This window comes from Callithrix jacchus, chromosome 17, assembly GCF_049354715.1.
Source record: "Callithrix jacchus isolate 240 chromosome 17, calJac240_pri, whole genome shotgun sequence".
NCBI classification, from domain to species: domain Eukaryota; kingdom Metazoa; phylum Chordata; class Mammalia; order Primates; family Cebidae; genus Callithrix; species Callithrix jacchus.
Window position 1 is genome coordinate 56,094,271 of NC_133518.1, and position 22,664 is coordinate 56,116,934.

The 22,664-nt window shown below is 33.4% G+C and overlaps 1 protein-coding gene across 50 annotated transcripts in view; it reads right to left on the bottom strand.

Moving 5' to 3' along the window:
* The window catches only part of TBC1D5 (TBC1 domain family member 5), a 562,606-nt gene that overhangs the window by 201,908 nt on the left and 338,034 nt on the right, over nucleotides 1–22,664 (bottom strand). For all 50 annotated transcript variants that reach the window (XM_078354367.1, XM_078354358.1, XM_078354366.1 and 47 more), the window contains 5 exons: nucleotides 16,124–16,226; nucleotides 8,739–8,827; nucleotides 7,119–7,169; nucleotides 6,954–7,023; nucleotides 3,047–3,219 (listed from right to left, as the gene is read on the bottom strand). In XM_078354367.1, the coding sequence (XP_078210493.1) occupies nucleotides 3,047–3,219; nucleotides 6,954–7,023; nucleotides 7,119–7,169; nucleotides 8,739–8,827; nucleotides 16,124–16,226 (486 nt within the window). The remainder of the gene's footprint in view (nucleotides 1–3,046; nucleotides 3,220–6,953; nucleotides 7,024–7,118; nucleotides 7,170–8,738; nucleotides 8,828–16,123; nucleotides 16,227–22,664) is intronic.

Below are 22,664 nucleotides of genomic sequence, written 5' to 3' on the forward strand. Positions count from 1 at the left end.
CTGACACAAGAACAGAAAATGAAATACCGCATATTCTCACTCATAGGCGGGTGTTGAACAATGAGAACACATGGACACAGGGAGGGGAGTACTACACACTGGGGTCTGTTGGGGGGAATGGGGGAGGGACAGCTGGGAGTGGGGATTTGGGGAGAGATAGCATGGGGAGAAATGCCAGATATAGGTGAAGGGGTGGAAGGCAGCAAATCACACTGCCACGTGTGTACCTATGCAACTATCTTGCATATTCTTCACATGTACCCCCAAACCTAAAATGCAATTTAAAAAAAAGATGGCTATTTTAAGTTTCCAGGTAAGAGAAGTACATAGACTTTAGTGAAAAGAAAAAAAAAAGTCAGAGTTGGGAGGGCTAATGATTTGCACAGGACATCATATTCACATAGCCATGATACTCTAATTAAGTAATGGTAATGACAAATAATGATAATAAAAGCATGTCAAAACATATATTAAATGTATACTACACACTGAGCACTATGCTTTTTGTATATTACGATTTAATTCTCACAGGCACCCTATGAAGTAGGTACCATTATTTTTAATTTCCATTTCACAGATGAAAAAACAAAGGCTGTTTTATTTCAGGGGCTATGCTTCTAACAGCAGTATTGTTATTATCATTATTGTTATTGATATTACTGGAATGGGGGGGTCTTGCTATGTTGCCCAGGCTGGACTTGAACTCCTGGGCTCAAGCAATCCTCCTGCCTCAGACTCCTGAGTAGGGTGGGATTACAGGCATGTGCTACCAATGCCTGGCTTATAGTATTTTTTGACCTAAGGTTTCTAACAGTCATTAATAGAAAATATACAGATAGTAATACAGGCCAATTAAGACCACGACTGATCTATCCTTCAAAGATTAAAAAATACATATTTTAAAAAATAATATCAATGTGATTCTATTAAAAATAATGAGCTAAATGAGGTAACTATGCTTATTATAAGTCCTGGTATTTTCAGTATTGCTGATAACATTGGAAAGATTAAGAGCAATTATGCCATGGATCATGCAATTTTAATGGGAAGGTACTGATCAAGATGTCAAAGGAATTCTATAAATTATTATGATAAAGATAAAACTAACCCCTGAAACTAACTGAAGGAAACTAACGTCTGAAAATGAAACAGAAACACCCTGGTTATAATAAACGATTGCACCCAGGCCTATACCATCACCACTGCAACATAAAGCAACAGTTTGGGCAAAAAGGCAAAAAAATTATAAAGCCTTTCAAAGAAATGATAAACATGTTCAACATCAAGTTCTTTCCCTAATATTTAAAACCAATTTCTGGACCTTAGTGAGACATTTCTGAGGGGGTAAAATGTGCTTTTGTATTTGAGTATATAAATTCTTTGACTGTACAGTGGAGAGGAATATAAAATTTAACTCCTGACCTTATTACTAGCTATTTCAAAATAAATTTTTATGTCTAATCACAAACATATTAGACTTTAAAGTGTGCATAGCAATTCATTAATGACCTGCATTGCTGCCCAGTACCACATGTCTCACGCAATTTTCTCATTTTCACTGGGAATAATGATGCTGCTCCCAATGATGAGGTCAAGATAAGAGAAAGGAAAACAGGCAGCATTAAACCAGAAAAGCAGACTTCTTCAGTCACAGTGCAGGGCTAAGAAGAGAAACAGCTGAAAGTTATTATTTGTGAAAGACTATGTGTAAAATGAGAACATAAATAAAACACTCATTTTTTCTCTTTCCTGGCTTAAATAAACAGCCTCTGCTTTAGGTGATTTTTTTGAGATGTTTTGCAATTCAAATAACAAATTCACATTTACTGAGCATCTACTTTGCACACCTCAATAAAAAACTGTCTCAATTTTGTACGTTCTACCTAATGGAGAGTCAAGCTTTACATCAAATACCTATGAAGAAACTGCCTAGCACGAGATATAAATATCCTGTTATTTAAATATAAAGAACCCTTTTGTCTATAGCACTAGATAATTCATATTTACTAAAATCATATTTTTCTAATTTGCATACACACTTTATAAGCCACTGAAAACACACCCCTAAGGAGTGACCATCTCCCTGTTCTGCTATGACATGTTACAGAAGTTATATGGCTGAAGAAAATACATAATGGTCCCTGAGAGAGGCATCTATCTCACTTCTAGGAATCTACCTCTCAGGGTAGAGCAAACGATGATATAATAAAAAGAACATGAACATCTTATAGTGCTGTTAGGATTTGGGGCTAGCGCCATGCATGTATGACTCATGCAACTTCTTGGAATGTAATCTGAGAAAGCAGTTTAATGATTTGCTGTTACTAGCTTGAAATTCTTACTAATTTTTTCAAAGGGGTCCTTCATCTTTCTTTTGGACTTGGCTCTGCAAATTAAGTAGCCAATCCTAAATAATTACAGTTTTGAGTTATGATTTCACTGGGCAATCCATGTAAACTAAATCGGAGCCTTAGCTTCTTCATCTCTAATAGAGGAATAATAACCAATTTACAGGGTTGGTATTACAGGGAGTTATTAGATGACATACCATACACAGGTGAAATAATAAACATTGAGCATGCACATAGAAACACAAAAGAGATATAAAATAAAATGGAGCTGGAACAGTTGCTATTTTCACTTATAAGGATCCGAGACACATAGAAACTAACATATCACTAGAAACTACTATATAATTAGATATAGTTGCAATTTAAACTTTAGGCTAGGCGCAGTGGCTCATACCTGTAATCCCAGCCCTTTGGGAGTCAGAGGCAAGCTCAGGAGTTCGGGGGAGCTCGGCCAACATGGTGAAACCCCATCTACCAAAACTATAAAACTTAGCTGGGCGCGGTGGCATGTGTCTGTGGTATCAGCTACTTGGTAGACAGAGGTGGGAGATTAGCTTGAGCCCAAGGGGCAGAGGTTGCAGTCAGCCAAGATCACACCACTGCACTCTGGCATAGATGAAAGAGTGAGACTTTGTCTCAAAAAAAAAAAAAAAACACACACCAAAAAAACAAACGAACAAAATTGTAATACTTACAATCCATATATCTGTGGTGCAATTTCTAGTCTGTTTAAGTGCATGTAAAGCTCAATATCATGCTTCTTCAGTAGATGATCCTGGATCTGGTTGACTTTAGTAACAATAGCAATTGTTGGCCCTAAATCTTGTGGTCTAGCAAAGGGAATAGGAGTCATCAGTGTTTCTCTCCCCTAAAAACAGAAAAATTAAACATGTATTACTTAAATATGAAATAAATATATGAATGTCATTCTTTATTCATGACAGTTTAAACAAGAAGCCTTATTTTCTGCCTACCATTCATTCTTTAAAAAAGGTGATAGCACCATGAAAGAATTAAAATAGGATGATGATAAAGGGATTCACTAGAAATCATTTTTAGGAACATATTTATTCATTCATATATGCAAGTAATTAACATGAATGTTCAAAAGTCACATCTATTACATTCCTTGATAAAATCAATGTCTTTCTTTGTGTTGTCTTAGCCACTTTTATAAAGCTGACTCAGTAATATCACTACAATTAGGTTAAAACTAAGAATTGATAACCCTCACAGTTTAGTCACTGAGTTTCTCACATACTGTGACTCAGTTATAAAATACAAAATGACCACTATAAGAAATGACCAGTGTTTATATGTGTTCAACTACTCTGCTCAAAATTTTGACGTTCATGTAAGTCTATGACTTCATCACATCACTTGACAAGAAAAAATGGGTTATTATTCCAAGAATATAGAGTAGTTTGCCAAATATACATACAGTAGCTTTTACCTTCAGCAACCCTTTTAGAATATAATATGTTGGTATATGAAGAAACACTTTATCACCTAGTGTAGGGGTCAACAAACTTACCCTGTAAAGAGCCAGGGAGTAAATATTTTACACTTTACAAGTCATACAGTCTGTGCTGCAACTCTGCCACTGTAATGACCACGCAGCCACAGACAACAAGTAAACAAACAGAAATGTCTGTGTTCCGAAACATTATATTTAAGGGCATGGAAACTTAAATTTCATATTCTTTTCACATGTTACAAAATACTATTCATCTTTTGATAGTTTTCTAACCATTTAAAAACATAAAAACCATTCTTAACTCTTAAGATGTACGAAAACAGATGGTAGGCCAAATTTGGCCTACAGGCAGTAGGATGCCAACCTCTGAGCTGGCCAAAGGCATGAAAAACATCAATTGCTGATTTCATTTTTCAAGAATTGGAATCAAGTGACTGAGTAATAATGATTTCTAACCAGAATGCAATCAATTATACCAATATAAAAGAAATGAAACATACTGGAAACAATATGCCAAATATCTTTAACAGCATCCATAGCCAGAATTATTTGTGATTTTTCCAATATTGTGTAATATAATGAGACAACCATAATGATCATAGGTATGTAGGTTAGTTTACAAGATAGCATGTTGGTTAGTTTAAAAATATAGTTAACTCAGCAATTCCACTCCTAGGTATGCAATAAGAGAAATGAAAACATGTTCATACAAATCTTATATATAAATGTTCAAAGTTATTCACAATAGCCAAAAGTGAAAATAGCCCAAATGTCCATCGACTGATGTATGGACAAACAAAATGTGGTATATCTATATAACGCAATATTATTCAGGCATAAAAAGAAATTAAATAGTGGTAAATGCCACAACATGAACACTGAAAACATTATGCTAAGTGATAAGAAACTTCTGGGAGTTAAAAGAACTTGTTCTAACCCAACGTAAAGAAACTAAAAACTTTGAAAAAAGGTTTGACGAAATGCTAACAAGAATAGACAATATAGAGAGGAATATAAATGAACTAACGGAGTTGAAAAACACAACACAAAAACTTAGCAAAATATGCACAAGTTTGAATAGCCTAATTGATCAAGCAGAAGAAAGGATATCAGAGGTTGAAGACCTACTTAATGAAATAAAACAAGAAGACAAAAATAGAGAAAAAAGGATAAAAAGGAATGAGCAAAGTCTCCACAAATATGGGACTATGTGAAAAGACCTAATTTACAGTTTGATAGGTGTACCTGAATGCGACGGAGAGAATGAATCCAAGCTGGAAAATACTCTTCAGGATATTATTCAGGAAAACTTTCCTAATCTAGCAAAGCAGGACAATATTCAACCCCAGGTAATACAGAAAACACCAAAAAGATATTCCTCAAGAAGAGCAACCCCAAGGCACATAATCGTTAGATTCACCAGGGTTGACACAAAGGAGAAAATACTAAGGGCAGCCAGAGAGAAAGGTCAGATTACCCACAAAGGGAAGCCTATTAGACTTACAGCAGATCTCTCAGCAGAAACTCTACAAGCCAGAAGAAAGTGGGGGCCAATATTCAATATCCTTAAAGAACAGAACTTTCAGCCCAGAATTTCATATCCTGCCAAACTAAGCTTCACAGTTGAAGGAAAAATAAAATCTTTTATGAACAAGCAAGTACTCAGAGATTTTATTACCACCAGGCCGGCTTTACAAGGCTTCTGAAAGAAGCATTATACATAGAAAGGAAAAACCAGTATTAGCCTTTCTAAAAATATACCAAAAAGTAAAGAGCATCAACATAAAGAAGAATTTACATCAACGAATGAATAAAATAGCCAGTTAACATCAAATGGCAGTAACCCTAAATTTAAGTTGACTAAATCCCCCAGTCAAAAGATACAGCCAAAACCTAACGGTATGCTACATATAGACCCATTTCACATCCAAAGAGACACAAAGACTTAAAACAAAGAGATAGAGAAAGATTTACCAACCAAATGAAGAGCAAAAATAAATAAATTAATTAAAAAAAGCAGGAGTTGCAATTCTCACATCTGATAAAATAGATTTCAAAGCAACAAAATATAGTGGTAAAAGGATCAATGCAACAATAAGAGCTAACGACCTAACACCCAGATGCATAAGACTCATAAAGAAATTTAGACTCAATGAGACAGAAAATTAATAAGGATATCCAGGACTTGAACTCAGATCTGGAACAAGTAAACTCAATAAATATTTATAGAGCGCTCCACTTTAAATACACAAAATATACATTTTCCACCTTAAATACACAAAATATTGATTGGCCATTATTAATACCCATTTTTAGAATAAAGCTACATTTCCATTCTCTCTCCCTCTTTTTCTTCCTCTCTCTTCCTCTCCTTCACTCCTTTTTTACTTAAAAAAAAAAGAAAAAAAAAACATTATGCTAAATGAAAGGAGTCAGTCATAAAAGGCAGTATGTTATGATTCCACTTATTATGAAATATCAGAATCAGCAAGTCCATAGAGACAGAAAGTATATGGAATAGGGAAATAGAGACCGATTGTTAATGGACATGGAGTTTCCTTTTTGGGTGACCAAAAAATGTTTTGGAATTAGACAGCAAGGATGTTAGCCTAACCCTATAAATATACTGGAAACCATTAAAAGTTTAATAGGTACATGTTATGCTTTGTGAATTATATAAAAATTAAATAGGTAAAAATAAGAATAAGCGAAATTAAGAGTAAAGGATATTGATGTTAAACGTATGAATTCAATAGCAACACACTGGTAAAAGCCAAACAACCTATTTGATACACGTTTCACCTATGCATTTCCATAATAATGTGTATACCAACTCACTAGGATATCAAGAGAAAGATTATAATAATTTTATAACTAAGCACTGATGCTGCTTAATATACACACATAAAAATGCATTTATATGAAAATTTTATATTGCCTTTGTGTATCTGCCAGTATAATTAGAAATATACTTAGATCCCCAGGCTCAATCTTATTCCATAGGTAATTTCATTTGGTTATAGCAATAATAATGGCTATGTACTATTCTTTGGTTACATGTCATTATTTACCGAAAGCATTTGCTCCATCGAATATACTGAAAAGATCTGTAATATAAGATTTACCTTTTGACCATCATGCTCAAAAGTTGAAAACCAAGGTTCAGCAGTTTCCATAAGTTGTGAGAACATTGCACTAAAAATAAAACAAAGTAACATGTTATGTTAAACTTTCATCAAAATAATGAAGGTATAAAAAAATAAAATAAACGACGAAGTTTTTGTACTTACTAGGCATCATGTTCCAGATACTCAGGGTTCAAGAGAGTTTTCATTTCCTCACTTAAAAAAGCAATACAAGCAATCAAAATGTGTAATTTTTAAATAATTAAAGCAGATGCAGAGTTTCCCTTATTCTACACTGATAACTTTCATATCATGTGCAAATGAAAAATATTAGCCTTTTTATAAGAAAAGAGCAATGCCATTAACAAATTAAATGCTTTCTATAAAGATCAAAAACAAATTAGCTGCCTTGTCTATGCCACAATGAACTATCTAATTATTCCACATAACAAATATACAATGTGACAATATATTCCTTGACTATGATTCATCTAGAATAATCAATCAATCCACAATCTATCACTTGTCCAAAACAACAAAAATACAGTTACTGGTCAAATATACAATATCAAAACATTGATTTATTTTCTCTAACTTTTATTTTCATTTTAACATCAACTTATCAGTGAGAACACCTCTTAGGCATTTATTTTACTTTTTACAGATTGAATCCATTGAAGAAGCATGTCCAACTCATTTAAAAGCTATTTTCAATCACCTATACTTTCCTGTAAATTATATTCTACATGCGCGTTTTTTAAAGAGCTCCAATCTAAAGCATACATTCACGTTTTTTAAAAAAACTGGCATTAAAACAGGATCTTTATACTAACTTCATGTTTATATTTTAGAATAACTGAAGTGAAAGCAATTAACATATGGTTATACTCTTGTCAAGAGCAAAAAACTCAGTAAAATTAACAAAGCTTCAAAGAAACTTGAAAATACTAATCTATAAACTAGTAGACAAAAGTTAATTTAACAAAGGCCTGAATATACGCTCAGTAAAATGGATGGTTATATTTGATTAATAAAGATCTTATAGTCAGATATGTGAAATGTTCACTTCAAGTTTTCTGTTTACTGCATATAATGGGCTGGCCTGATGAATACTCTTGGACACTGCCTTACAGTCCTAGAGCCCTACATTTCCAAAATTATTTTCTGAAGGTCCGTAAGTTAGGGTATCTTAAGGTAGAAAAGTGAATTTTAACAATTAGCCCAAGTTAAATCCAAATACAGAAGTTATTTGCAGGAAAGAATAAATGAATGTATCTTAAAAATTTGAGAAGCAATCTTATTTATTTACAGACTGAGGTTTTTTTGTGGCTCTGCTCTCCCTTACTTATGTATTAAGCTGAGTCAAACCTGGTGAGGAGAAAGAATCTCATAAAGTCTTACTCAGCTTGGAGTGAAAAATGGATCATTAGAGGATGATATATATGAATATTATCAATCATTAACACTTTTGCGATTACAACAAAAATTTTCAATTCTTGATCCATTCGTTATGTGTCTTCTTTTGATAAAGAATCAAAATTTTCAAAGACATTTATGATTCCAAATTTGCCCCATAGCTAAACTGGCCTTACAACTATTGTGTAGAATTAACAATTAACCACATGAAACACAATCAAATGTTTACAACCTATACAAATTGTAGGTACCTTCCATTTAAAAAATTTTCAGGTTTTAAAAACAAAGGTTACAGTGAGGGCTAAAAAACAGATGGAGCTCATATTAAAAAAAAAAAAAAAAAACAAAGCAAAAAAAAAAAACACTTGCCTGGGCTGTGCAGACTCACTGGCATGTAGAAAAGCTTGGTGGTCACAGTGAAGGACAAAGACTATAGGTGCTAACAGCTCATGCATGCCCTAAAATAAAAGAGCCAGAAAAATAGAGGATACTCAGAGTCCATTAGTAGACAGTATAACCTCAGTTAAATACTTCTTCAAACCAATTCCCACTACCAAAATTTCCACATTATACAGAAAGACATAAAAATGGAAAGCTACAAGATGAGATTTTTATCCACTTTTAGAATTTGATTCTAATTCAACCACAGCAGGTATTCTTCTTTAAAACATGGAGAGCAGTTCTCTTTTAAATGACATGACAAACAATAAATTGGCATGGTAGACAACCTTGCACCTGTCAGTTGCTTCAAGATCTGTACTCATAAATATGAATTTCATTTATGCAAATTATAATCATGAGCTACAGTGTTAAGATCTGCAGTAAGAAGGGCAACTAAGAACTGTAGACCTAAGGAAATTACATCCAATGTTTTCATTATATAATGGCTCAAAATTAGGATGTCTGTAGATTTAGGAAGCACTGAAGTCAGCTAGCTAGAAATGTTGGATAATAAAAGAAACAACCTTAAGAAGGCATGACAGAAAATAAACTTGTTAAAATAAGATTTAACACATTTAATCAGAAAACTACCATAAGTTTTTCCTCTCTACTTCAACTATAAGGTTAATTTTAATTTATTTAATGATTTTGTCAACATGATTTTCCTCCTTATACTGGGTTTCACCAAGAATAGGTATAGACACAAAAATATTAGTTGCTAAGCTGTGCTTAAAAGGGTACTATAAAAATCCACTACTGATCCATTATTGTGGTGACATACGGTATTCCACATTATGGCTACCTTTGCTAATGAGATTTCTTTCCCCCTTAAGTGTCAAAAAACATGTTTCAGCAAATTAAAATAGATTATAATCTTTCCTGTCTCATAAAGTGAGCAAATTACTACTTTCCTTTTGCTTAGTAACTAGAGATGCTCTTTTATAAGAAGACAAGACAAAATACCACTTTTAGAGGAAATAAAAATAAAATATGGAAGCAGAGAGGAGATAAATCTTTTGCTGGTAGAATCAGAGAACACTTCCTACAATGGACAAACAGAGTCACAAAGTCCTCTGCACAGTCTAGTAGTGTTGTACTATTCTTAGAAAGCCAATTTTTATCACAAAGATAATATACAAGTTAACTTTTTTAGATTTCACATATAAGTTATTACTAGCCTTGAATTAAAATGATTTAGTTATATTTTTACAAAACAATATATGATCCATTGACAATTTACTTGTGACTTAGGACAAATTACCACATCTTGTTTCAGTCTTTATGGATAACCATCTCCTTATTAAACAAACCTTGAAAAAAAAATCTTTTAGATAACATGTTAGGCACCTAAAAAAAAATGACATTAAGCATTGCTAACTCTGCTTTAAAAATCATGAGGGGTTTATTCTCTTGAAATAGTCTCAAGTTAGTCCAAAAAGAAAGTGCCATAATTTTAACCATTAAAGTAATAAAGAAGTATTGCATTAATAAAAAAGTATGGAAAAGCAAAAACAAAAATTAAAAAAAAAAAGATAAAGGGAGAGAGGGAGGCCAGCCAAAAAACAAAACTTAAGAAATAAATTTAAAACTCCAATAGATATCCTTGTGGTCATCTTTTTTTTTTTGCCTATTTCTGATGACTTCTTCAGGATTAAAGTCCTTAGGAGGAGAATTTCAAGGTAAAGGGATAAAAATATGTGTTAAAGTCTGGTATGATGTATACCATTAAGCTGTCTCCAGAAAGATTTCCCTCAGTGAAGAATACATAAATCACTCTCTCACACATCTTCACCTTTATTCAGTTTTAAAAACAAAATTTGTCATGTTTCACAGTTAAATTGGTACAATTCACTTAAATGCTAGCAAGACTGAACCCCAAACTTTCATTGACTGTTTACTTAATAAGTTGTCCATTTTCTCCTGATAAAGTGTTTCCTTTCCTTGGTGATGTCTAGTAGTTCTATACCAATTAAAGATACTAACCCTTTGTAATTTTTGTTACAAACATTTTACCATGGTTATCATTAGTCTTACTTTTGATTTCTGTGATATATCTTACTTCATATCCACATTATAAACTTTAGCCAATATCATAAATCATCCTTCATGTTTTCTATTTTGCTTTCATGACTATAAAGGCCTTCCCCATGTTGAGATCAGGTAAGAATACAGTTTCCTTTTTTCCTTCAGTTAATTCTTTGCTCAACTGATATAATTTTAGTTTTTGCCATGAAAATAGGTATTTTTTGCTCCAAAAGAATTATACCAATTTACTGAATAATCATTCCATCTTCAATGAGTAGAATAACCCGTCTTCCCCCAGAGTTCTGAAATGCTATCCTTAGTAAAAAAATGAATATTTAGCTGATGTTTCTTCCAGGCTTCTACTGTAATCCATTGGTTTGTATATTATTAACAATAATTGTGCCATTATAAAAATTTGACCTTGAAAATATTCTACTATTTTCTATTTTCTGCTCCTTTTTTTCCCTCAAATTCATCTTGACCATTCTATTTTTTTTTTACTCTAGGCTGTTACATTATCATTTAGGTTACCCAAAATGGTAAACAAAGCATTAAAATTTTTATTGGTATTGCATTAAAATCAACTTGAGGAGAATATTTTTAAGAACATCAGATTTTCTAATCCAAAAACTTGCAAAACTATATAGTTCTTACTAGGTTTATCATGAGGTTTTCTTTCTGTACTGTCAGTGGTGATAACCTTTTGAAAGAAAGAGTGTTTTTGCCCACAATATATTTTATAATAAGTTATGGCTAGTTTAATAAGAAAGAGTTCTTGTCTAAAGACATCTTCAAAACTGTAAATGTTCTCTTTCCTCTAGTTTCTGTGACACTACTCTGTCTAGATTCTACATTTGTTCAAACATCATTAATCTTTCACTTATTGTAAAAATTATAAATGCCTACATTTGCTGTGACACAAAAGGGAATGAAGTGGACAAGTTCCTAATTTTGATGGAGCTTGTAGTCTAGAAGCAGAGGAACAAAATAAAATGAGCACAGAAATGACTGTACAGTAGTCCCCGATTATGTGCAGGAGATATATTCTAAAACTTCCCAGTGGATGCCTAAAACTGTAAATAGTAGTGAAAACTACATATACTAGACTGTTTTTTACACACACGTGTATGACAATGGTATTAAGATTATAATTTAAAGATTATAAATTAGGCACACTAAGATTAACAACAATTAATAGTAAGAATAGAACAATTATAACAATACAGTGTAACAATATTATGTGATTGTGGTCTCTCGCTCAAATTACTGTACTATATACAACTATTTTTGGATGATGGTTGACCACAGGAAACTGAAACCTCACAAAGTGAAACTGCAGGTAATGGTGAACTACTGTTTGCCCTAAGGGTGTACTGTACCACAGGTAAGAATGGACACTGTATAACTGTGAGAGTGAGAGAGTGTGTGTGTGCGTGCAAATGTGTATATGTGTGTGTATACACACATCTAGATCCTACCACAGGCCCAGCACAAAGAAGGTGATCACTACATGTTGACTGAATGAAAGAAATATCTACCACTTAATATATCTACAGAGTAAAAACAATATTAAAAAAAGAATAGCATTAAATCATATTTTAAATCAATAAATAAAGGTGTTCTTGGCAGGATGGAAATTAAGAGTCTTCTGAATACCATTAAAACTATTATACAAGTTCAATTTTGACTTTCATCTAAACTAGGGATTTTTTTCCAAATACCTAAAAGTGATTTTTGATTTTGCTATCAATTCTAGATTAGTAAAACCTGCTTTACAAATGGCAATTACATAGACATCTTTAAAAGAAAAGAGAAATACCAGAAACAATCATGAATTCAATATGATATAAATTTGATAAAGCATAATAAAAAATTATGTATTAACAGTATGCTTCTGATTCCCAAAATGTGTATTTTGATTCCACCTATATTGTCAGCATTTCTGCCTGCTTAAAAGCTTTTTCCTCCGCTAGATTTTTAGTAGTCATTGCACTCCGAACTCATGCCAGTTGAAAATAAAGGTAACAAAGTTTTCTTCATCAACAGCCTGTAGGTTCACAAAATTGAACCTGTTCTTTTATCTGCCTGTGTTCATTTAGCCCACCAAGCAGTCTTTATTAAAGCTAAGGCATCAGGCAGTCAAAGTTCATTAATACCATTTATATAATCTCTGCAATTTCAATTAACTCAGCAAGACATTCTACTACATGATAACAGTCTCATTAATTCAATAAAATCCCATAACTATTAACAATATGGTCGATGTTAAACGGGGTGTCACCTAGTACAAAATAAGAGCTTTAACAGCTTGTGATGAAACTTAAGGTTTTTTCTTAAATTTGATCTGGCTAAATATTCAGTCCTACAGCAAGGTATTCTTTCTCTGTAAAAAATCTGTAAGATTTTAAACATGTACAGGGAGTAATTAAGTCTTTTAAAATGACACCCAGGAGTAAGCTAATAATACTTTCTTATTCAGTAATGTGATAGGTTTTTGTCAAATAGATCAAGAATCTGATCTTCCATATTCCTGTGCAGTCTTCCATACACATGCAGTGGGCCACATACATCATAAATGGTGGATGGAATGCAGTTGTTATGTTTTTTGTGCCTTGTCCACAGAACTTGTTTCCATTATTATAAGACTTTCTTAATCTATTTTTTCTTTCTCTAAAGAAAAATAAGAAAACAGATGTGTAATTTGGGATAACTTTATCCTGATTTGATTCACTATCATCAAGTCTTTTACTGTGGGGTATTTCCAAGTATTTAAAGGAGAAGAGGAAATAAGAAAGAGATAAGGTTCACAACAAAAGCCAATATAATGAAAAGAGAGCAGAAAAAATCCTGGAATCTTTGATAAAGATTTAAGCTACTGAACTAATGCGGCAGAACCATTTACTCCCAGACTTCACGTGAAGTGTGTTAACAACCTCCTTACAGTTTAAGCCATTTTGAATGGGGTCTTCTGCTATTTGCGTCCAAAAGAATTCTACACTAATAGGGATTTTTTTTCCCAGTCTCCCTTTTGGGTTTGTTTTTAGTCTTTTGACTTTTTATCCAGCTTGTACATGAGCCTACTTTGCTTGCAAGGGCCTTTCTTAGTCTGAGATTACATAAAATTTTCCTAAATACTCTTCTAGTATTTTTATATACTTTTAGTTTTTATATTTATATTTTTACGTCATCTGGAATTTATTCTCCAATAAATGTGTAATTTAATCACTTTTCCAGATGGAAAGCCAAATATAGCAAGTCAATAACCTTTCCCCCATTTTACCATATTCAGATACCACATATAATTGAACCTGTTTCTAGACTGTTTAGCTGAGCAATAGTCAAGCCACATAATATTATCACATTAGTTTGATCACAGAACCTTTGAAGTTTTAATATCTACCATTGCCATTCTCCCTTTCCCTTAAATTCTGTGGCAATTCCAACACATTTAATAATTAGTATAATGATAATAAAAATAACCACAACTACCAACATGAACCTTTGCTTGGCACCAAATGTTAACTCTATAAAGAAATTACTATTATTGCCCTCATCTTACAGATAAAAAAACTAAAGATTAAAAAAGTTAAGTAAACTGTCTAAGATTGTGAAGTTAGTAAATGAGAAAGCTGAGATTCAAACAAAGGAATTTACACCCAGTGCTTTTAATCCCTAAATTATATTACGCCCTTTAAAATAACTGTAACATTTTTAGGCACTAAATTTAAAATAACTGTATTCAGTTTTTTAAAAAACCACATTATCTCACTCAGGTTATCACTGGAATGACAACCCATTTAAACATTTAATTTGCAAAGAAGTAATATTTTTACTTAAAATCTTCTCATCCAAAAACAGGACTATCATTTTTCTATTTATTCAATTCTTGCTATATATCCTTTAATAACATTTATAGTCTTCTTTTCTCTCTCTCTCTTTTTTTTGGGGGGGGACAGGATCTCACTCTTTCACCCAGGCGAGAGTGCAGTAAATCAATCACAGCTCACTGCAGCCTCAAACTCCTGGGCTCAAGGGATCCTCCCACCTCAGTTTCCCAAGTAGATGGGACTAGACATGCACACCACCATGCCCAGCTAATTTGGTGGATTTTCTTTTTTTTTTTTTTTTTTGGTAAAGACAGGATTTCACCATATTGCCCAGGCTGGTTTCAAACTCCTGGACTCAGGCAATCAGCTTGCCTCACCCTTACAAAGTGCTGGGATTATAGGTCTAAGCCACTGTACTTGGCCTATAGTTTTCTTCATATAGCTTTTTATCTTTATTAATTTTTTTCTAGACATTTTATAGGTTTTGGTTGCCCTTATAAATGCAATATATTTTTCATTTCCAATTCTAATAAGCTATTGTCAGCAGGTAATTAATACAGAAAAATATTACTACTATTAAAAATAAGATAAACTTAATTCCCTTTGGTATTCTATAAATACACAATAATTAAAAATGTATTTAGTATATTTGTAGTCTGATATGTTTTACTATCATTAAATGTAGTTTATTTCAAATTAAACACATTGCTTTTACCATAAGTGTTTTCTATTATTTAAATTTAAGTTCAGTGGTACTGAATTAGATACACATTATAACTTGATTATTAGAGAATTTAAAAATTTAGCTCGAATTCTCACTTAATTTGCACTTGAAGAAATACATAAAAATATCCAATTGTATTTTTATTAGAACACCACAAACTCAAATAAGAAATGTAAATACATCTGTATGTATTCAATAATTTATATTTCAATAACATAAAACAATCCAATAATCATCTTTCTTTAGTAATGAGATGAATCAAATAACAGGATCACAAAGAAACTAAAAATGAATTTCAAAAAAATGAAAGAAACTTTCTGAAGTTCTATTACTGGTAAGTTTTAAAGAGTAATAGGGTTCCTGATTATTTCTTACATGCTTTGTCCTATATTTATAAATGCTATACTTAAAAATAATATTTATACATACCACTCTGAAGCTTTATTACTAGATTGCCTTCAAAGATGCTGTTTATAAACAAACTCCCAAAACTTGAAAGAAAAGATTGAACACCTTATAGAAGACAATTTGGTGGAATGTCTTAAAATGGGGAAGAAGCATATGTGCTTCAATGAGCTTACCTTTCTCACCATGCAGCTGACAAGCAGCTCTCTGATTGCTTTAGCATTATGATACAACTTTGAATACAATAAAGGCTACATTACTGCTCTATCATTTGTCAAGCTTTATAGAAAATTTTGAGTCAATGGATACCACCTGTAAGATATGTTCATTACCTGTTTATAAAGCAACTGCTCGTTTTCTCTAGCATAACAGAAAAGAACATCTGTAAGAATTTTTCTCACATTTTCTTGTTGGAAAAACTGCATTTCAGGAAACCTGGAAAAAGAAACACAAGATTGAAACTGACTAACACAGTTTCAAGAATCATCCTCAAATTCTCAACTCGAAGACGTGCCTAGGGCTGCTTCAGGTTTTAGAACAAGCTTGTCTTTGCCATGTAACTTATGCCTTTCGTGAAGGATGAAAAAGAGGTGAGGAAAGGGGAAATAATTACATCCCAGAGGTAAATGACATCCTTCAACATATTCACATTTCAAATTTCTTCACATGCTTCATATATTTCATACATTTGTGAATAGTTTTTAAGCAAAATGAATTATATTCTACCTATCTGCAGATGGGGAGTTGCTTTGTTTTAGCCCATTGGTTTTTAAGATAAGAATGTAATTTTGTAAAAGTACCAAGTTTTTTTAAAAAAAAAAAGATTGTCATCCGTTTTCTTTAATATAAAATATTGATGTTTCAGTTATTATGTATAACCACACTATCAGTTTTTCATCTGATTAAAATATTGACTTTAAAATCTTTCTTTATAACACAATAAAACACCACAACTGCAAGAACCCAAAGAGAAAACCCACAGCAATGCAATAGACAGTGAAAGTATAAGGGCTGAGGGAACGTCATCTGTTAGTAGAGGTCAACTGGGATTAATGATAGAGGGTTTGAGCAAGTATTTACAGGAGAGGAGGAACATGGAACATCAGTGGAAAAGGTAATCAAAACAGAAAGACAGACATGAAGCACAGAAGGCAATAGGTATTTCAAGAGTGCAGCATAACATGGTAATTATTAATTAGAAGGAAAAGACAATTCCATGAATTACTGCCAGCTGGGAGCAGGACAGTGGGACAGAAGAAAAGGTGGAGCATGGCTGGAAAAAGCTTTGAATGCTGAATTCCCAACTATGGAAACACAGCATAGTAATTCTACATTTTTGAATAAGGAAGTGAATGCAGATTTTATTCAAAAATCTACATTTTTGAGTAAGGAAGAAAACAGTATTTTAATAATTCTACAGAGGAATAAACCTGTAAGAGTAGAAAGGGCATAAGAGTACATTATATTAAAGTGAAATTTAGAAGTCCTAACTCCAAGTAGAAAAGCCTGTGTTCAAATTCATGTTGTAGAATTTCTAGTTATGCATCCCTGAGCGAATGATTACTTAACTGCTTCATCTATTAAGTAGAGATAATAATACTGATCTTGTGATCAAGATGAGATCATGTGAGAGCACAAGAACAGTGCCTGATCAGTAGTAGATACTCAGGGATAGAGGCCATTACTATAACAGTATTTGGGTAATGGTACTTTAGGAGATGAGATTGCAATCAGGTGGCTTTGGAACTAAAAAATGAGGGAAAATGTGAGAGAGTAGAGAGGAAGATGACCTATAGCATGAAGGCATAAGACATCATTGAAACAGAAAAATGCTCCTTAATGAGTCTTTTAAAGAGTAACAATGGCTGTTTTATATCATATTATAATGGTTTACTGCCTCCCATTTCTGGTGACCTCAGCTATTTTATGCTGCACTCTGCTACTTTGTTGGTGCCTTGGAAAGTTTAACTTTCTATTCCAAGCTAGCTTTTTGAGTGAATTTTGCTAGAGATCTGTGAGGCATCTTTTTTCTGGTCCTAATTTTTAAAATAGATTAAGGCCCATTTTACCTTTATCCGTTCATCTGACTTTTGCTTACAATTTCCTTTGATATGCAACTGCCCAGACAGATTTTTTTTAACCTTTTCTGTAGCAGCAAGAAAGCCTCTTTCGGTGGACGGCAGTAAACAACCTAAGGATCTGAGCAAGGTTGCTTCGCGTATTTGCATAAAGCTTAATGTGATGACCTCCAAGGCAGTTCCTATCCAGGCATTAGAGTTCAAACAGGGGTGGCACAAATAACTTCTAAAGAAGAGAAAAATTAACCCGAAGGGTAATCATATGTCAGAGAAGCCAAAGAAACTGCAGAATGATGCCAAATGCACTGAAGTAGGAAAGAAACACAAAAACATTTAAAATGACTTTTCAGAACAAAAGAAAGTTGCTACAGCCCTTAAAAAGCCAAATATCCCAAATTGAAGTAATCAGGATAAAAGACAGATAAGTAGTTAATAAAATAACTTGGTATAGAGAAATTTCTTGGTAAACTTAGCCGTTAAGAATACAGCAATCCTTTTGAGAGGTAAAATTTTCTCTCCTTCTCATTATATAACATAAATTAAACTCTGTCTTTGAGTAGGCTTCATTCCCAAAGATCTGGATCTAGATCACCTGACTTAATAATTTTGCAAGTCTTCTTCCTTACCTATTCTTTGTAAATTTTCTACATACATTAGCACAAACAAATTCTGTGTAGCTGTTACAATCTAAAATGGATTATGAAAGAGAGTACTAAAAACTGCTATGTTAACTTAGCAAAGAGTATCCATAAACTATAAAGAATACCTAAAAACTAAAATGTAAATTATACTTGTAAAGTCAAGTTTAGCCTGAAGTTGCCTCCTTACATATTTTAAGTTCAGCCTAAAGGTTTCTCTGTAAACCGGGAACTATAAGATGTGGAGGTGTAAACAGACCGTAGCCTACACTTGTGCCAATCATCAAGTTTTGGCCAATCAAATGTAGTCAACTATTCAAACCTTGTTCAAATAAGGCAAACACTAACCTGTAACCAATCCAGTTGTTTCTGTACCTCACTTCTGTTTTCTGAATGTCACTTTCCTTTTTCTGTCTATAAATCTTCTTCCACCATGTGGTTGCGCTGGAGTCTGAGCCTACTCTGACTCAGAATGCTGCCTGATTCACAAATCATTCATTGCTCAATTAAACTCCATTAAATTTAATTCAGCTGAAGTTTTTCTTTTAACACACTGTATACCAATTCCTGGTTTAATTTAAATGCATACTAACGGCTTTCAAGATTAAAAACTAAAGATCTACAAGAATTCAATTGCAGGTAGTAATTAAAACTGCCCACTTTTAGCAAATATCAAATCAACTGAAAATGTATGATGAAGACACAGCATATCAGTGCAATAGCACACCAGCTATGATGTGATGCTACAATGCTGAAGTGCTAATTTGTGAAGCTTCATGACACTCTCTCTTTAAATGGTGAAGAATCCATTGCATCAAATAAGTAAGGTAGAAAGATACAGAAGAGCTCTGAAAAAGTAGTAAAGTTTTCAAAACTATTTCAAAAACTGGAAAAAGAACTAAAAATCAGAGTTTCGTGCTGAGTCTTTGGAGATTATCCAGTCCAATTTAGAGATTAACAGGGAAGGAAACTGAAGCACAGAAAAATAATACCTATGCCAACGTATCTGGGTAGTTAAGAGAACAGCAGCACTTTCCAACTGCTTTTCTAACCAGTTATAAATGAATCTGAGAAATGCATTTAGGTAAAATTCCATGACTTTAGAGTTACACATAAGAACCTAGCTCAGAAGGCTGATGAATATTAGACAATAACAACATTTCCTACAAAAAAATACTTGATTGTCACAGTATCGGGGTTCAATCCAGAAGATGTTACATTTATAGGTATAAGAAATGAGAGAAAAGTACAGTGAGCAGCATTTCTAGGAATATTAATAATCTGTTGTTGATGATATGTTGTAGGTTTCAAAACAGCTTCCCTACCACCCATTACACTTACAGGCTTTATTTATTTAGGCTTTATTTACCCCATGCCAGCTAGTGTAGATTCAGGATAGGTAAAGTAACTTAAATATCAGTCTAACCCAAGTATCACTGGAAAGGCAAATCTGTTTTTGAAACAGTAATTAAAAATACAGAATACTGACCCACACTAGAGGCAACAATCATTCAGATTTTGAAAAATCAACAATGACTCTATAGTTTCATGAAAATAAGAGAGAAATTTAGAATTAAAACTGTAGAAGTTCATAATTTATTCAACCCAAAATACTGTTAGGAAAATAAAACAGAAAGGAAAAAAAGTCACACTAAGTAGAAACTGGAAACTAATTTTATTATTATCAGACAGTCTGTCTTTTTTTTTTTTTTGAGACAGAGTTTCACTCTTGTTACCCAGACTGGAGTACAATGGCACGATCTCGGCTCACTGCAACCTCTGCCTCCTGGGTTCAGGCAATCCTCCTGCCTCAGCGTCCCGAGTAGCTGGGACTACAGGCACGCGCCACCATGCCCAGCTAATTTTTTGTATTTTTAGTAGAGATGGGGTTTCACCATGTTGACCAGGATGGTCTCAATCTCTTGACCTCGTGATCCACCCGCCTTGGCCTCCCAAAGTGCTACAGGGGTGAGCCACCACGCCCGGCCCAGACAGTCTTTCTTTCTACATTTGACCATAAAATAAAAATGGAGATGTAAAATAGGTGAGAATAAAATTATAAAAATAGAGTTGAAAAGCAAAGATTAACAGTCCATAATGGAATTTAGACTAAAACAGTCTTAAATTTTGACGTTAGGGTAAAAGTTATATTTCAGTTTTAACTCAATTGATCAGTATTTACAATATAGAAATTTCTCTCTCAGATGTGTGAAGAAACTATATTTAAACAAATTTTACATAGTACACAATAACAACAAGAGCCATCATAAACATTTGGTGTGTGAGTTTTGTTTTCTATCTTGAAATTAACCAAAATTGGTAGGAAATATAGATTTAATTATAAGTTTTAAAAATCATTATGGAAAATTCAAACATTTATAAAGAAAAGACAATAACAGACTGAACCCCAATCTACCCATCAGCTAGCTTCGTCACCAATCGTCTCTTGTTTTACAAATATTCCTCCCCAATATCACATTACTTTGAAGCTAATCCCAGACATTATTATATCTATAAATACTGCAGTGTTTATCGCTAAAAGACAAGCACTCTTTAAAAACATAATCATAGGTCAGTCAAAGGGGCTCACACCTATAATCCCAGCACTTTGGGAGGCCAAGGCAGAAGGATCACTTAAGCCCGGAGTTTGAGACCAGACAGCGCTCAGAGTGAGGTCCTATCTTCACAAAAAAATTTAAAAATAAATTAGTTGGGTATGATGGCACACACCTGTAGTCCCAGCTACTTGGGAGGCTGAGGTGGAAGGACTGCTTGAGCCTGGGAGGTAGAGGCTGCTGTGGGCCTTTACTGTACCATTGCATTTCAGCCTAGGCAAGAGAGTGATACCCTGCCTCAAAAAATCAAAACAAACAAAAACACCCAAAAATCCCATAGTGCCATTGTAACACTACTAATAATAAAAATAATAATCTATTAACTTCATCAAATATCCAGTAAATGTTCAAATTTCTGTGACTGTCTAAAAATTCTTAACACTTTGTTCAAGAGCCAAGGAACATTTGTCAGTACATTGCAACCAGTTGATATATCTCTTAAGATTCCTTTAATCTACAGACTTGTCCTTTTTCTCTTTTTTATCTTGCAAAGTATTTGTTTAAAAAAAAACAGATTTTTATACTGTAGAAGCTTCCCACATCAGAATTGTACATATTGCAACTCCACTGTCTTATTTACCAGATTCTCCTTTCCCCTGTATTTGCTACAAACTGAAAGTAAGATCTAGAGACTTTATCAGTTTCAGGTTCAAGTTTCTGACAAAATGCTTCATAGGTGATAGAATTTGAGGACATGTTTGCAAATTCTTTGGTACTCCTCCCACAGAAAGATGAAAGAGTCTAACTCTCTTCCCTTTGAGTTCATGCTAGCCTTGCTGACTAGTTTCTCACAAAATAAATGTGTCAAAAGTGATGCTGAAACACAGCTTCTGTCTGGCTCTCTCTCTGGACACATTCTCAGAACTAGGACACCATGCTGTGAGGAACCCAAGCAGCTATATGAAAAGGCCATCTGGGGTCTTCCCACCATAGCTCCACAGGAGGTCTCACCTGAGAGCCAGCTTCAACAACTAGACAGGTGAGTGAGGAAAACTTCAGATGATTCCAGACCCTGGACTTCAAGCTACCCCAGCCAACACCATGTGGAACAGAGATGAGCCATCCTACTGAGCCCTGCTCAAGTTGCAGATTCAACAACAAAATAAATTCTTTTGTTTTAAGCTTGGGGTGATTTCAATGTAGTGGTAAGTTGGTGTTGTGTACGTCCATCAGGAGGCACCTAACATTAGCTTATCCCACTTTCTGTGGTGCTACCAACTGTTAATGATCATCACCTAAATCTATTAATTCATTAGAAGTCATAAAATGGTAAAACTATAATCCCATCATTTTTTTCTTTATCATCTAAAATATAGATATATAATAAACACATTTTCTTCAGCAATTTTTAGTTATCCTTAAGTACAATTCATATAATTTTTAAAAATCTTATGGATTTCTATTACATTTGGCTCATGGATACTTACTGCAGGCATTTGATTACATAAACATATATAAATGACAGAATGGCTACTAATTCTGTAACAAAAGTAGTTTATGACAAAGAGTATCCTATCTGCCTTTGGATATGGTCTCATATGA